Genomic DNA, 18,215 nt, shown 5'->3' on the forward strand with positions numbered 1-18,215 from the left:
ATCTGACCTGCAGTCCCATGTAACTCCACAGATAATAGAGTGATTCTTTTGTGGGTACTGATAGCAGTGATGGCTCCTCTGGATCACACTGCTGTTGGTTCTGCATGTGCTGTTGTTCTGGGCTGGTGGGAGAAGTAAGGCAGAATAAGGCCTCTTTCACACGTCAGTGTCTCCGGTACGTGTAGTGACAGTTTTCTCACATACCGGAGACACTGACACACGTAGACACATTAGAATCTATGTGTTTCTGCACATGTGCGTGTTTTCACACGGACCGTATGTCCGTGTGCAAAACACGTAGACATGTCCGTTTTTTTCTGGCAGCACGTACAGCAATACGTCCTGCACATGTGCACACGGAGAACAGTGTGCACTCTCCTCCGTGTGCACGTACCGCACGCAGGAGATACAGCGCTACAGTAAGCACTGTCCCCTCCGCTGTGGTGCTGAAGGCGGCATTCATCTCTTCTCCCCCGCAGGAGAGAAGAGATGAAAGATCAAGTTTTTGTTATTTTTTGTGAAAAATAAAGTTTGCATGTGACCCCCGCCTCCCACCCCCAGTGCGCCGCCTGGCCCCTTGCAGAAGAAATACTCACCCAGCTCCCGCGATGTCTCCACTCTCCTCTCAGTGCCAGCAGCCTGTCCTGTGTGAGCGGTCACGTGGGACCGCTCATTACAGTGAGGAATATGCACATATTCCTCACTGTAATGAGCGGTCCCACGTGACCGCTCACACAGGACAAGGGGCCAGCGCTGAGAGGAGAGTGGAGACATCGCGGGAGCTGGGTGAGTATTTCTTCTGCAAGGGGCCGGGCGGTGCACTGGGGGTGGGAGGCAAGGGTCACATGCAAACTTTATTTTTCACAAAAAATAACAAAAACTTGATATTTCAAGGACATTGAAGAGGAGGTGATAGATGACCCAGTTGTTGACCCAGATTGGCAGCCATTGGGGGAACAGGGTGCCGCTGGCAGTAGCTCTGAAGCGGAGGAGGATGATCCTCAGCAGGCATCAACATCTGTCTTACCGAGTCGCCAATTTATGTCTTACCGAGTCATTAATGAGGAGGCGTTATGCCTTACTTACGGAGCACTCACTAATATACTAATTAGGCACAGACAAAAGTCTTTTTCGGTAAAACAAGATTATGAAATTTATTAATTGTGATTAAAAAGATTTATAATGACCTTTGGCACAAGATTAGTTCAAAAGTTCTGACATGCAATGATCAACATCTTTGTTATACAATCATATATATATAGAGATAGTAAGCATCAATACATTACCGGATATTGTAGCATCTCTTTCTCCTGACGGGGGACCTCGACAGGGGGAAGGAAACAATCCCGGCTTACATCACAGACCACAGTGCATCCACTTGAAGAGCCTGGAAATGTCCCTCCCCCATCTAGGTACCGTCCTGTTTTATACACTTTAAAGCTGTCATGCGTACTGGCATTTTTCTTATTGTTACTATAAAGATCACGAGCTGTTTATTGTGCAAATTCCACATTTATCTCCTCATGCAATATAAATAACACTTATCTTGTTATTCGGCCTTGTTATTTTGTGCCACATCTCCTCATGCAATATAAATAGATCACTTGAAGGGCACCGCTTCCATTTTGTCTTTGTACTCAGTTAATGGCAATAGATACATGAAATCACTATCTACACATACATTCAGACATTCTTGTCTCATTTGTATCACAAACGGTCCTTGATATCATGTAACTATTTGCCATTACCATAGGTGACCATTAGGACCTTAGGTCTCCTACAGAACACTTTGTAAGCCATATAACAGTTCCATATTGATAATATGATAACTATTACCATGACCACTAGGAGTGGGTGGATTACCCAGTCCAACATTTTCTTAGCGGATGGCGAGTACCCAAGAAAAATATCATACCAATGATGAGAAGTGGCATCGGCTATGACAGAACCCATTTTTACAATTTTCCCTGCTACTATAGTAGTGCTAATTACATGCTGTTGTATGGTTTTATTTAAACCTTCAATCATCCTCCTTCCTCCTTCAGATTTTTCGATGATCTCTTTCAATTTAGTCAGATTCAGGTCCCAGTTATTAACAGGCAACGTCACTGGACGCCACCGAACTGTTTCCTGAACTACTTTGTCGTGTGTTAACAGAAATGTCTGATTTTCCCAAATCAACGTAGAGACATTCTGCAAACATCCAACAAAAGGTATCCGCATTCCAGGGACCACAGGAGTGTCTGTTACCACACAGATCTCCTGGGGGCCTATTTCCACCAACATCTTGAAGGTAGTGGGTAGAATGGTGATTTCACACACATTTACTGTTCCTTGCAGCAAACATGGTTCATACATAGCAGAATGTAGTCTGCATATGTTTCCCTCTAAGGTATCCTCGCACAAACTTAAATCATGTGTACGATTATTATTGTCGATATACAATCCATTCATTTTGGGCATCCAAAACCATTGGTTCCCTGGCATCCCCAAAAGTAATGGCAACACTACATATCTACACATTATTTGCTGATTAGTTACATTATATAGGTTTATTATGCCTTGACAAGCAGTATCATTGCAAAGCATTTTAGGAGCCTCTATTTTTAACCAAGAGGTTCCTGGGATCGTCTTGTCGAACACGGTCCTCCACACTCCCTCATTTCCTGTCATGAGTTGCGTTTGCATTGTAGCCTTCTGTTGCATTTGATAAATGGTTTGCAATGTACATACTGTCCAATTAAAAGCTTGAGTAATATTAGACCCCTCTTTAAACATGAAGGAGTCCGAAGCATTTTTCATCTGCAATAAGAATGAGTCAATTTGCAGGGCCTGTTTCCAAGGATGCCAGACCGTAGGCAACCACTGTCCTTGTAATGTCAGGGCATCCTGAATACCCCTCCCGGTATTGCTCATTCTATTAGCCAGTGTTTCGATATCAAAAGAGTTTAATGTCCCGGCAATGGCACCTACACCCCCCAATATGGTATCGTACCATGCCCTTCGGTTTCGAACGGAGCAAGGCTTATCAGGCGGAAAAGTCACTATTACTGAAGCTACAGTCTTTTGCGATTGAGTGCCAGTTTTTACACATGCTGTAGGTATTTTCTTCAAATGCCCGGGATCAACTTTTAGGGCAGTATCTTGATATACTCTAAGCCACCTGCCCCATTTTCCCCAGCTTCTATCTAACGTCCCACAGCATTGTCCAGTACCATTAACCGTCCCAGTACTGTTATCACAGGAAGATAGTGTCTTCCCTCGTAGAAATTCCACCTGTTTCTCAGAACTACAGACTATTAGTCCGGTTTGATTCAAAGCAAAATTAAACACATTGTGACTCTTCCCTTTCTTTGTATAGTTCATCCATACAGTCTTATCTATGTTACCAAAACCTATATATTGGCTAATATCCTCTCTCCAGCATGTTATGTTTTCTTCAGCCATGATTGTCACTTGCCCAGTTCCATTTGTTATTATAGTATCAGGCCAATGATACCATTTGGATAATTTCTCAGTTGGATCTTCCAAGGGAGGCCCATACATCCATTGCTGATCCGTGTCCGATAGGGTTAAGTTCACTCGGAATATTACTTGTGATTCATTGTGATAGACCCCATATGAGCCACATCCCTCAATGTGAGACGGATAAATACGATTGTAAGCATTCCAGTCTCCAGGTCTTGGGTGAGGCCAGATCTGAACCGCCGTCAACCGCACTCCAGGTGTCCATCCTTCAACGTCCGAATATCCTCCTCCAAGGATTCCAAACATTAGAATATACAGGATCTGTAACAACAAATTTGCATTATTCCCGTAAATAACATTTCTCCTGTGGGATATACTCCCATTTTTCCACACCTGGCCTCATGATCAGCAAGGTGCGGTCCCTGCCAACTGCAATCACCTCAGCCTCTGAAGGCGGTCCTTGGGCATTTTGCACCCAGATTTTAGCTCCAACATTAGTTATTTCAGAGGAGCCAAAACCTTTATCTCCTCTTACTGTTAATTCAGTGGGGGCATGACCTTCTTCCCCCAGAGATAAGTTTACGGGTATTAATAACATCTGAGCCATTTTCTGTTTCTTCTCAATGATCAATGGCTCTGTTCCCAAATTTAACATCAATACTTTAATCTCTCCTTGATAATCTGCATCAATAATTCCTCCCACCACTATGGCCCCTTTTAATGCAAAACTGGAACGAGTAGCAATCTGACCATAGTGACCTTTAGGGATCTGACAACCCAATCCAGTGGAAATTGGAACCACCTTACCTGAAGGAATGACTGTTACATTTAGTGCACTCAAATCCAGTCCAGCTGACAGGGGTGTTGCCCTTTCAGGGATCCTGGCTTCTTTATGTATTTTCCAGTAGATAATAGTCTCTACTACGTGTGCTTCATGTATTGTGAGATTGGGTGTCAGCATCCTCATCAGAGGAGTCATGGAATCAGTTATGGGCCTATTGTTTATTATCTGGAGGGCATCACTTAGATTATCCCTCCATTGCCCAAATGAAGTATCAGATTGGTTCAACTTTTTCAGGGTAACCTTTAGTAACCCATTCATTCTTTCTACTAACCCTGCTGCTTGAGGGTAATAAGGCATGTGATATACCCATTGAATGTTGTGTTCCATAGCATAGTCTTTGACTTGTTGTCCGGTAAAATGTGACCCATTATCTGTCTGTACTTGAAGTGGGACCCCATAATACTGTGTTATTATTTCTAAAGTTCTCAATGTACTCCATTGTGTAGCTGCCTTGCATGGGAAACCTACCATCAGGCCTGAGTATGTGTCTACTGCTGTACAGACATACTTACACCCTCTGCTCTCTGATAGTGGCCCTATAAAGTCCATTTGCCAAATTTGTGCAGGTAATTGTCCCCTTCCTATGTGCCCCATTACTGTGTGTGGCACCTCCCTCCTTTGGGAATGTTGACAAACTGGACACTGTGCAATAATTTGTTTTATTATGTCCATTGTGAGGGGAACTCCTCTTTCCTGGGCCCACCTGTAAGTGGCTTTTTCTCCCAGGTGTCCACTTTTCTGATGTGCCCAAACGGCCGTACCGTGAAGCCATGTTTCTTTTGCTTTGTCCGTTTCCGCTGTTGTTTGTCGGATGGCAGCTGCTCTATCTGCTTCGGAATTAAACAAACGTTCAAGTGAATCAGCAGGTACATGTGCATCAACATGAAATACAGTGGTAGGTGTGGTTTGTATTATTTCTTCAATACTCTCCCACACCTCTTTCCCCCAAACTTCTTTTCCATGAATAAGCCACCCATATTTTTTCCACCCCATCATCCAAGTGGCTAGTCCATTTGCCACTGACCAAGAATCTGTATATAAGTGACATTCACGTCCTTGTTCAAAACTCAGGGCTAGGAAAATTGCATATAATTCCGCATATTGACTGCTCTTACCATGACCTTCCATTTTTATATGTTTTTCCAATTTGGGATTATATGCCACACTCTTCCATTGTCTTTTGCCATTGACATATCTGGCAGACCCATCAGTAAACCAGGCATGCTGTTGTTGTTCAGCAGTAAGATCTTCATATGATTTTCCCCATTTTACTGGGGATTCCTCCAGAACAGTGGGTTTTATGGGAGACAATTCATTTTCCCCCACATCAGCTATTTTCTCATGGAGAACAGCGATCCCGCTTTCTCCTTTCTTAGCTCTCTCTGAAATATACCATTTCCACTTAATGATACTTTGTTCTTGAGCATGTCCTACTCTGTTGGTTTTTGGGTTAGACAAAACCCATTGCATTATAGGTATTGCCGGTCTTAGTAACACTTCATGGCCTAGTGTTAGCTGTTCTGTTTCCACTAGTGCCCAGTAGCAGGCTAGCAATTGTTGTTCAAAGGGAGTATATTTCTCCCCTGCATCAGGTAGCTTGCGATTCCAGAATCCCAAAGGGACTCTTTTCCCTTGTTGCTTCTGCCACAGAGACCAATTTGCATACATATTTTGTACTGACACATGTAGTTCCACCCCTCCGGGTGTCATTGGCCATAAGTCTACGGCTTGTTGAATAGCTTCTTTTACCATCTCAAAAGCAACTTGTTGCTCCTCTCCCCAATGGAACTCATATTTTTTCCGAGTTACCTTGTACAATGGGGACAACATTTGTCCCAAATGGGGAATGTGCTGCCTCCAGAATCCAAATAACCCAATATATGATTGAGTTTCCTGTTTAGATTTAGGAACTGGGAAATTTATTATTTTCTGTCTAGCTTTAGGCAAAATTTCCCTATGTCCTTTGTTCCATTGAATTCCTAAAAATTTCACCACTTGGGCCGGTCCTTGGACCTTCAACAACAGTTAGATAAGTAATGATACTTATGTGATCACTTATTCATACATGCTCATTCAGGGATTGTTTTTTTTTTCTCTCTTTTTTTTTTTTCCTTTCACTTTTCAGTTGATTTTTACAAGAAGAAAATCCCTTATCTCAATCACTCCACCTAGTTCAGCTCAAACTGAGTTGAATAATGTCTCATTGACATACATACATACATACATACAAGGCTCACACAGCCTGCCTATTTTGCACTTTGGAATTAACACATTAACTCTATATAAATAAAACTGCAGCAGTGTCCACTGACACTTTGAAAGCACTTCAAGGCCAAACAACAAAAACCACGGCCTTATACAAAATACAGCTTCATATAATGTACTGCCAATTCAAAATGACCAAAATAACAACACTGCACAGAGCCTATCCCAGCTCTGTATTACACACTTATACAAATACACAACCAATTAATATATTGACAGATATTACAGATGAGATCTTATTTCTCTATAAAACATTCATCCTGGACCTTCATAATCATGCATCCTAACTAACCATGCAATTTCTGTTTCTCCAGGTTTTTGTTTAAACTGGGTTAAGATGCTATCTACTTCATTTTGAGTATAATCCTCAGTTGAGATCCTGGTTCAAGTATGGGGAACACCTCGTTCCACCATAATGGGCTGTCCGTCATCTCCAAATTGAAGGTGACCAGCTGCATCACGGGCTTGCTCCCGGATTATTTCATTTTCCGTCCTTATTATTTTTTTTTTCCTTTTCGTTTACGGTATTTATTTTAAGCAACTTTGATAGCAGCTTTTTCTGCTACACCCTGATAGTGTTCCAACTTATCATTTAGTAATTTTTTTTTTCCCCTGCATTCCAGCACTACCCGTCTTCCTTCAGATTCAATCAACCTCTGTTCAGCTTTTTTTTTCAACAACAAAGAGTTCTTCTTGTGAACTGCTCTATAGGCGGTGGCCAACACCCAATAGAGACACTGCATCACCTGCCTTGGCAGGGACACCCTCGAGTAACTTAACAACATCGAGGGGTTAACTGCATCACCCGCCTTTGCGGGGACCCCCCTGAGTACATTAACAACATCAGTGGGTTCACTTCCCTTGAGCTTACTTGACCATTGCTCTGCCAGACCCGAATTTACCAATTCCTGTGCCAAAATGTTGTACGGGGCCACGGTCCAGCCGGGAACCTCGACAACTTTTCCAACTCTTTCCTTGCGCTTTTTAAACATTTTTTGGCAAAATGCCAAATTCTAATTTTTTGCACAAAGAATTATCAATCAAAATATATCACTTTGATAAAAACAAAATTTCAAAATTATATTCAGACAAAAAGTTATAAGGATTTCTAAAAATTGGCTTTGTGCCAAAAAGAAACAATCTTCTAGCAACTTAACAATTTCCTTTGTCTAGACAATCAAACTTTCAAAAATCCATCTATTATCTTATCACAAAATTCTTTTTAGCAAAAACAACAAAACAAAAAAAAAACTTGCTTTCATAAGATCCTGCCGACTACGCCAATTTATGTCTTACCGAGTCATTAATGAGGAGGCGTTATGCCTTACTTACGGAGCACTCACTAATATACTAATTAGGCACAGACAAAAGTCTTTTTCGGTAAAACAAGATTATGAAATTTATTAATTGTGATTAAAAAGATTTATAATGACCTTTGGCACAAGATTAGTTCAAAAGTTCTGACATGCAATGATCAACATCTTTGTTATACAATCATATATATATAGAGATAGTAAGCATCAATACATTACCGGATATTGTAGCATCTCTTTCTCCTGACGGGGGACCTCGACAGGGGGAAGGAAACAATCCCGGCTTACATCACAGACCACAGTGCGTCCACTTGAAGAGTCTGGAAATGTCCCTCCCCCATCTAGGTACCGTCCTGTTTTATACACTTTAAAGCTGTCATGCGTACTGGCATTTTTCTTATTGTTACTATAAAGATCACGAGCTGTTTATTGTGCAAATTCCACATTTATCTCCTCATGCAATATAAATAACACTTATCTTGTTATTCGGCCTTGTTATTTTGTGCCACATCTCCTCATGCAATATAAATAGATCACTTGAAGGGCACCGCTTCCATTTTGTCTTTGTACTCAGTTAATGGCAATAGATACATGAAATCACTATCTACACATACATTCAGACATTCTTGTCTCATTTGTATCACAACATCGCAACAGCTTTCATCTGGCAGGCCCGTATCAGGCCAAAAACGTGTGTCTAAAACAAAAACAGTTTTAGGACAGCGTGGCCATCCGGTGAAAGTAGCACAGTGTGCAATGCCTGAAAAGGTATTCGATAGTTGGAAGAGTGCAGTGTGGCAATTTTTAAACCAAGATCCGAATGATCAGTTCAAAGTTATCTGTAAGAAATGCTCAAAGACCTTTAGCAGAGGGAAGAATCCCCTAAATTTAAATAAAACGTGCATGCATAGACATTTAACCAGCATGCACTGCCTGGACTAACTACCAACCGTCCCGTAACGTTGGTGCACCCGCTCAGAATGAAGGTAGTCAGCAAAGCTACATTGCTTCCCTCACTGTAAGTGCACCGTTTAGGACACCACCTGCAGCAAATGTGGAGGTATTGTCGCAAGGCCAAGGCAGTCAGGGAATCACCAGGTTCTTGGTAGGAAACACTGTATGTAGGCCAACATCAAGAATACCATCACCAACCCTCTCTCAATCTATTAAACTGCATTTGGCCTACTTGTTTGGTTGGGCCTACTAACGGTGTCTGCCGCTGCTTGTTGTTCTCCTCCACTGAACAAAGCTGAGCTTCAATTTTCAGCCTTTATCAAATATTAAACTGCATTTGGCCTACTAGTTTGGTTGGGCCTACTAATGGTGTCTGCCGCTCCTTGCTTTTCTCCTCCACTGAACAAAGCTGAGCTTCAATTTTCAGCCTATATCAAATATTAAACTGCATTTGGCCTACTTGTTTGGTTGGGCCTACTAACGGTGTCTGCCGCTGCTTGTTGTTCTCCTCCACTGAACAAAGCTGAGCTTTAATTTTCAGCCTATATCAAATATTAAGCTGCATTTGGCCTACTTATTTGGTTGGGCCTACTAGGGGTGTCTGCCGCTGCTTGTTGTTCTCCTCCACTGAACAAAGCTGAGCTTCAATTTTCAGCCTATATCACAGATAAATCTGCATTTGGCCTACTTGTTTGGTTGGGCCTACTAAATGTGTCTGCCGCTGTGTCACGGGGCAGAAACAGGAAAACAGAAGATGAGGAATCTGGGCCCCTGAACTGCCCCTCAGGCTAAGGGAAGCCCTGTCTTTCCTTAACTTGGGGGTACCCTTGAAGGTAGGGAGGCCCAAGTCACAGACCTGTCCCTGTCTCCTGCTAAACCCTGAACTAAACCCCCACCCCAGTAGGTGAACAGTGTAAACAGCGCCACAAAGCAATAAACAGGAATAAACAATATGAGAGTGAGGGGAACACAATACCAAAAGGTGAATGCACAAACTACAAAGCAACAAAACTCAGAACTTAGCTTGTGCACGCCGCAGCTGACTCCACAACACAGATTGTACAGCAACAGAGCTCCAAACACCAGACTTGTCTGACATCAGGGAGCTGCTACTGCGAGGTTGATCTTCAGAAGGACCTGTATAACCAACAGTCAGCTGATGCACCAGGTGACCTTATAAAGGATGGTGGGAGTGGTCACAAACATCAGCTGACCCAGCAGCAATGCAATGCAATAACACCAGCGGCCACCGGGGGGAGAAAACTGCATTAACCCCCAATGACCAGAAAGGAAAAAAGGTTTAAATAAGAGGGAAACCAGATCTGCCACAGATCCAAACATGGATCGTGACACGCTACTTGTTGTTCTCCTCCACTGAACAAAGCTGAGCTTCAATTTTCAGCCTATATCAAATATTAAACTGCATTTGGCCTACTTGTTTGGTTGGGCCTACTAACGGTGTCTGCCACTGCTTGTTGTTCTCCTTCACTGAACAAAGCTGAGCTTCAATTTTCAGCCTATATCACATATTAAACTACATTTACAACCACTTTATTACTTGGCCCTACTAACTGTGTCTGCCACTCCTTACAGTTGTCCTCCGCTGAACAAAGCGATGCCGCCAGTTTACTCCTGTTACCAATTTTGAACTGCCTCCTCCTACTAGCAATCGCCGGGCAAGAAGCAACTGTGGAAACTTGCCTGCTAGGTGGGTAAAGATCACCCACAATTTATTAACAGATCCAGACACAACACACACCACCTAGCAGGCAAGTTTCCACAGTTGCTTCTTGCCCGGCGATTGCTAGGAGGTGGAGGCACGATCAGCTGTATACTGTATCCAGACGCAGTAAGGCAGGGGACCGGGCTGACAGGGTGAAACACGCCGTGCGCATGCCCAGGAATCCCAGCCCCGCACTGTGCATAATGCATAACACAGTGCAGGGCTGGGATTCCAAAGGTGGGTGACCACACTGCCGCGCAGGCGCAGTGTGCAAGCCTGGCTTGGACGGCAGACGGCCAGAGCTTACTGCGCCTGCGCAGAACAGTACGACACAGCGCAGACGCCGGTTTGAAAACGTAAACAGCGCTGAGGGGGTGGTGCAGAAAGACCAAAAAGATGTGAGTGACGGCAGAGGAGCGTTTCGAGCTGGGGAGTGAGGAGCCGCCTCCCTGGCTAGCAATGGTGGCTAAGTATCAAATCGCTTTTTTGGGGGTATACTTGAACCTAAAACTAAAAGAGCCACCTTGTTAGAATGCAGCATTACTGCTGCACAAGGTGGCTCTTTTAGTTTATAACGGCTGGAGGGGGGTGACAGTGGCCCTTTAATATAGGGTTTTCATTGTTTCTTGGGATTTCACCTAGCATTTCATTTTCCACCGTGAATACCGTGGAGAAGAAGGTGTTTAACCCCTTCACCCCCGGAGCTTTTTCCGTTTTTCCGTTTTCGTTTTTCGCTACCCTCCTTCCCAGAGCCATAACTTTTTTATTTTTCTGTCAATTTGGCCATGTGAGGGCTTATTTTTTGCGGGACGAGTTGTACTTTTGAACGACATCATTGGTTTTAGCATGTCGTGTACTAGAAAACGGGAAAAAAATTCCAAGTGCAGTGAAATTGCAAAAAAAGTGCAATCCCACACTTGTTTTTTGCTTGCCTATTTTGCTAGGTTCACTAAATGCTAAAACTGACCTGCCATTATGATTCTCCAGGTCACTACGAGTTCATAGACACCTAACATGACTAGGTTATTTTTCACCTAAGTGGTGAAAAAAAAATCCAAACTTTGCAAAAAACAAAACAAAACAAAATTGCGCCATTTTCCGATACTCGTAGCGTCTCCATTTTTCGTGATCTGGGGTCAGGTGAGGGCTTATTTTTTGCGTGCCGAGCTGGCGTTTTTAATGATAGCATTTTGGTGTAGATACGTTCTTTTGATCGCCCGTTATTGCATTTTAATGCAATGTCGTGGCGACCAAAAAAACGTAAATCTGGCGTTTCGAATTTTTTTTCTCATTACGCCATTTAGCGATCAGGTTAATGCTTTTTTTTTATTGATAGATCGGGCGATTCTGAACGCGGCGATACCAAATATGTGTAGGTTGGGGGGTTTTTTTATTGATTTATTTTGATTGGGGCGAAAGGGGGGTGATTTAAACTTTTATATTTTTTTTATTTTTTTCACATTTTTAAAAACTTTTTTTTTTTACTTTTGCCATGCTTCTATAGCCTCCATGGGAGGCTAGAAGCAGGCACAGCCCGATCGGCTCTGCTATGCAGCAGTGATCATAAGATCGCTGCTACACAGCAGATTTGCAGGTGTGCTGTGAGCGCCGACCACAGGGGGGCGCTCACAGCCACCGGCAATCAGTAACCATAGAGGTCTCAAGGACCTCTATGGTTACAATGGAGGAGCATCGCCGACCCCCGATCATGTGACGGGGGTCGGCGATGCGCTCATATCCGGCCGCACGGCCGGATGCGGTAGTTAAATGCCGCTGTCTGCGTTTGACAGCGGCATTTAACTAGTTAATAGCGGCGGGTGATCGCGATTTCACCCGCCGCTATTGCGCGCACATGTCAGCTGTAAAAAACAGCTGACATGTCGCGACTTTGATGTGCGCTCACCGCCGGAGCGCACATCAAAGCGGGGGTCCCGACATGTGACGTACTATACCGTCACATGTCGGGAAGGGGTTAATATGTTAGCCTTTTCCTCGTCATCTACAACCATTCTTTCCTCACTATTTTTTAAGGGGCCTACATTTTCAGTTTTTATTCTTTTACTATTGATATAGTTGAAGAACAGTTTGGGATCAGTTTTACTCTCCTTAGCAATGTGCTTCTCTGTTTCCTTTTTGGCAGCTTTAATTAGTTTTTTAGATAAAGTATTTTTCTCCCTATAGTTTTTTAGAGCTTCAATGGTGCCATCCTGCTTTAGTAGTGCAAATGCTTTCTTTTTACTGTTAATTGCCTGTCTTACTTCTTTGTTTAGCCACATTGGGTTTTTCCTATTTCTAGTCCTTTTATTCCCACAAGGTAAAGTTTATATTATCACACGGTGATTCAAGCAGGTGCAGAGAGAAACTCAAGTCCACAAAACTTGGTGCAAATAATAAATGCAGCTTAGCAGTCAATAGGAAACTTCAGAGGTAGATGCCAACAAACAGAAAGTCTATGAAGCACGGTTATTCTTGAGGAAACTTGACACGAATAGATCCTCGACTTAGTCCAGACACAGATAGATATGCTATTAGGCAGTTCAAATCATATCTTAGCTCAACCAGGGAGGCCTGGTTAATAGTCTCAGGTTTTGCAGAGCAGAAACAGCTTACATGTCCAGCAAATGCAGATGGAAGTAACACGAGCAGCAGATGAAGGAGGATTACTGAACACTGGTGTATGCAGCAGGAACTCAGAGCAGAGTGGCAGGATCTCCAACACAGGCTCACAGGAGCAGGTGCAGGTGCAAGGCAAGGGAGTAATCAGGAGCTGGATGCAAAGCAGAATAATCTAGCACAGACTGAAGGCTGGGGTGGAGTTTTATAGCAGGAAGACAAGTGCACATGAGACAAAAGACGCCATGTTGGAAAAGGGCAATAATGCACAAAAGGTAAAAAATGTTCAGAGTCCTGACACACAGCACTTGCAAAGTTGAAATACTTACCTCTCCCTGCTCCACCGCCGTGACGTAGTCCACGTTTCCTGGGCCTACGAATAACTTGAACCAGCCCTATCCCCCCACAACTTTAGCCAAATGACCCCCAATTTTCAATGCCTAACTGTTATTATAAAGTAAATTAAGATTGACAAGCTTCAGTAATAAGAATTTATGTTTTTGGCATTAAAATAGGCACTGTAGGTGTTTTCCTGTCCTCCACTCTCTGCCGACTTTGATTCCCCATTGACTTGCATTGGGTTTCGTGTTTCAGTCGGCCCCTGACTTTTTGCAATAATAGGCCGATTTCACCCCACCCGACTTTTGACAAAGTCGGGTTTCGCGAAACCCGACTCGATCCTAAAAAAGTAAAAGTCGCTCAACTCTAGTGTCTGCCACTCATTACAGTTGTCCTCCACTGAACAAAGCAATGCCGCCTGTTTAGTCCTGTTACCAATTTTGAACTGCATTTAGCCTACTTTATTATTTGGGCCTACTAACTGTGTCTGCCACTCATTACAGTTTTCCTCCACTGAACAAAGCAATGACGCCTGTTTAGTCCTGTTACCACATTTGAACTGCATTTAGCCCACTTTATTATTTGGGCCTACATCTGTGTTTCCTCCTCATCCTGCCCATTGCCCAGCCACTGCTAGATGAGTCTGCTGGTACATTGACCCAGACCATTACATTCCCCTTGCACTCTACACAGCCAAAATCTGACCCTGCTGAAAGTCAGGTTCCCCTTCCCGCATACTATACCACCTCACACGGGGACAAAGAGGAAGGTGTAGATGAAAGTGCAGGTTCCTTCATCAGGTGGGGAGGGCATACTCATTGGTGATGTCACTGGCACAGGGCCCCTCATAGTATGCAGAAGTGTCTCTGCCGGTGGGAGGTGCCACCTGCCGTCAAACACACCGCCGTACTATGAGGGGCCCTGTGCCAGTGCCAATGAGTGGGCCCCGCCTGCTTGCCCAGGATCACAGCACTTGCAAAGTTGAAATACTTACCTCTCCCTGCTCCACCACCGTGACATATTCCGCATTTCCTGGGCCCACGAAAAACTTGAGCCAGCCCTACCCCCCCACAACTTTAGCCAAATGACCCCCAGTTTTCAATGCCTAACTATTATTATAAAGTAAATTAAGATTGACAAGCTTCAGTAATAAGAATTGATGTTTTTTGCATTAAAATGGGCACTGTAGGTGTTTTCCTATCCTCCACTCACTGCCGACTTTGATTCCCCATTGACTTGCATTGGGTTTCGTGTTTCAGTCGGCCCCCGACTTTTCGCAATAATCGGCCGATTTCACCCGACCTGACTTTTGACATAGTCGGGTTTCACGAAACCCGACTCGATCCGAAAAAAGTAAAAGTCGCTCAACTCTACTCATATAGCAATAACAACAAAAGAAAAACTAGCTCACTCTTGGATGAAGGAGGATCTGGAGCATGGAAAGGTCAGCAGTGCAGCAGATGGATGGATGCATGTATGAAGTAATCCAGCGCTAGTAATCCCATAAAAAATAGGTCATTTTATCGAAAAATCTTTACAATCATGGAAAACAGCATAATGGTCACAACCTCATTAGGTAGAGATCACACTGGCAGATGCGTTTCAGACCCCCTAGGTCTTTAGTCATTGCATGGCATAGGGCAAGAAAAATAAAAAAGTTATGGCTCTTGAAAGAAGGGTAGGAAAAACCAGAAATGAAAAAAATGGAAAATCGCTGGCGTAGTGAAGAGGTTAAGTGCACATAGCAGAGATAAGTGTTGAGTATAGTATTATTTGATGTTTTTTTTTTCTTCCCACTCTATAGCTCATGTTTACTATGATGTGGGGTCTTTCCAAATCACAGAGCATAATAAGGGACATTTAAATTGCTGAAAATAAATTAGTGCAAATCAAATTTTTGCGCAATTTTGCAGATTCAAATCTTATCAGATCTGCTTATATCCAGTAATAGCCACCATCATTGTTTATGTTTGCAGCACATTTTCTAAATTACCTTCATTGCTATTTGATAATTTCAGTAAATCATTTTAATGTTAGTGCTAAGGCAGTGTAATTTATAGTCCAAGTGTTACTGCATTAAAATTTGTCAGTCACCGAAATGTGCTAAGTCTAATTTATGCATTCAGCTAATTCACTAATTAATAATGTCATTTTGGGTTAGGAATGGCTTGCAGGCAGGCAATTATTTAAAATGTCTTGTCTGTATACAACTCTGAAATTATGTCAGTCCTTCAAAGTAGAAATCATCAACCTAAGTTTAATGACCACAAAATAATTACAAGTACTGATCACAAAATTGCATAGATGTCATTTTATCATATAATATCTACGGACATTTTGCTGTACAGCCAGTGAACCTTGGAGTAAGGAGCACCAGAAATGGTCAAATCTTTGGAAATTCAAATTGTACTGGTTTAGCAAACTTTCCATAATATTCAATTCATGGTGAATGAATTTGCTGCAAACCACAGGTAAAATTGATCTAAAAGGATGTGCATAGCACTCTGAGTTCTATTAGGATTATATTTAACCCCATTTGATCTCCTATATGCAAAAAGAGCCTTAAAATTTTTAAAATTACCTCTCCATAGAAGTGGATGGTAACTCGGTAGTGACTAACAGCCCATTTAAGTACACAGTACACTGACATGCTTTACATGTTTATAAAATTAAAAATATAACTAAAAATGATTTCTCTAAAGTCATTTGTGAGCAGGCAAATCATTCTCTGGAGACTCAAACTGATGGTGTCACTGTTTGGCCTCTTTCACACCTCCGTCTTTGTAGTCCCATCGAGATACGTCATTTTTTGAGAAAACAGGATCCTGCAAAAAAATTTGCAGGATCCTGCATTTTCTCATAGACTTGTATTAGCGACGGATCGTGACGGATGGACACACATTTTGTCCGTCGTGCACTGGATCCTGCGGACTTTGACGGCCCGTCGTTTGTAAAAAATGTTCAAGGGAACGCTTTTTGTCTGCAGTGGAAAAACGTTCCCCGACGCCTCCTGCGGCATACGTCGATGCACAGAATGGGAGCCTATGGACACTGGATCCTGCGCACACTGTGAAATGCAGGAATCCAGTGATGAATGCAGTTTTTACATCTGAGCATGCCTGGAAGCATATTCCAACCTGGGGAAAAGTCTCTCTCTCTCTCTATTCTTTCTCTCTCTCTCTCTTTTTCCTCCAGAATCTTATATTATAAAATTTGGCCAGGAACTCAGTCAACACATCCGTTATAATACTGGATGTGTCACACACGTTTTCCTCTATTTTCACAACGTCTGTCGACTAGTGTTGAGCGATACCTTCCGATAATCGAAAGTATCGGTATCGGATTGGATCTCGCCGATACCGATACCCGATACCAATACAAGTCAATGGGACACAAATATCGGAAGGTATCCTGGAAGGTTCCCAGGGTCTGAAGGAGAGGAAACTCTCCTTCAGGTCCTGGGATCCATATTCATGTAAAAAATAAAAAATAAAAATAAAAAATATGGATATACTCACCCTCGGACGGCCCCTGGCTGTCATCGCTGCAAGCGTCTGCCTCCGTTCCTAAGAATGCAGAGTGAAGGACCTTCGATGACGTCGCGGCTTGTGATTGGTCGTGTGACCGCTCATGTGACCGCTCACGCGACCAATCACAAGCCGCTACGTCATCGCAGGTCCTACACTCACTGCATTCTTAGGAACGGAGGCTGCCGGTTACACCGCTAAGGTCCAGGGTCCGCCGGAGGGGTGAGTATATCCATATTTTTTATTTTTATTCTTTATTTTTTACATGAATATGGATCCCAGGGCCTGAAGGAGAGTCTTCTCTCCTCCAGACCCTGGGAACCACACACTGGGAACTTCCGATTCCGATTTCCGATATCACAAAAATATCGGAACTCGGCCGATACCCGATATTTGCAGTATCGGAATGCTCAACACTACTGTCGACGCGTCATTTGACTGCACTGTGATGCACCACCAACAACGGAGGTATGAAAGAGGCCTTAGAGGTAACATAATCCTGCTCTTTGACTGATATGAATAATGTGTCATATGTTTCATAATGCCCTCTGCTTCCTTCCCACTAATACGCTTATTGGAAACAAAAGGAAATTACCATAATTGAGGTCTGTGTTTGCTAGCATTACTTCCCAGATGGCTATTGCCAGTGGTAATGGTATTGTTTCTGTTGCTAGCAGTTACCACTTTCTAAGCTGTTGTATCGATTTATTTTTTCTTTGCACTATCATGTCAATTGTCATTGACACTTTTTCTTATACTATACATATTGTGTAACACTATAATTAACTCTTCATAATTTTAATTTTATACCCCAATTATATGAAAAAGAACATATTACTGGGTAAGTAGATACACATGTTGGAAGCAAAATGTGATGATACGTGTGGCATGTAAGGTTGTCGAACTTACTTATTAAACAAACTCTATAAAAACAGATATGCACAGTAGAGATGATCAAATCTTTTATCATTTAAATTCACTAGGTTCAACAATTTTTCCCTAAAATATGATTTGCACCTAAGGCTACTTTCACACTTCCGTCAAAGTGCCTACGTCGCAATGTGTTGTTTTGGAGAAAAAACGCATCTTGCAAAGTTGCCCGCAGAATGCATTTTTTCTCCATAGACTTGCATTCGCGACGTATTGCGACGTATGGCCACACGTCGCAT

General features: G+C 42.8%; 1 protein-coding gene across 4 annotated transcripts; it reads right to left on the reverse strand.

Moving 5' to 3' along the window:
- Positions 1 to 1,038: 1,038 nt before the first annotated feature.
- Positions 1,039 to 8,530, reverse strand: LOC143812530 (uncharacterized). 4 transcript variants are annotated; one of them, XM_077293313.1, is made up of 3 exons: positions 8,110 to 8,530; positions 5,074 to 5,139; positions 1,039 to 3,789 (listed from the first exon to the last, which is right to left on the reverse strand). In XM_077293313.1, the coding sequence occupies exons 1-3, from the start codon at positions 8,122 to 8,124 to the stop codon at positions 1,735 to 1,737; spliced, it is 2,136 nt and encodes a 711-aa protein (XP_077149428.1). In that variant the 5' UTR covers positions 8,125 to 8,530; the 3' UTR covers positions 1,039 to 1,734. The 4 variants fall into 4 exon arrangements, 2 of the variants coding, with proteins under 2 accessions (XP_077149428.1, XP_077149427.1); XM_077293312.1 differs by having other exon boundaries at positions 5,074 to 5,142; XR_013223596.1 differs by having other exon boundaries at positions 3,650 to 3,789; positions 5,016 to 5,139.
- Between the last annotated feature and the right edge of the window lie 9,685 nt (positions 8,531 to 18,215).

Source organism: Ranitomeya variabilis, chromosome 1 (assembly GCF_051348905.1).
Source record: "Ranitomeya variabilis isolate aRanVar5 chromosome 1, aRanVar5.hap1, whole genome shotgun sequence".
NCBI classification, from domain to species: domain Eukaryota; kingdom Metazoa; phylum Chordata; class Amphibia; order Anura; family Dendrobatidae; genus Ranitomeya; species Ranitomeya variabilis.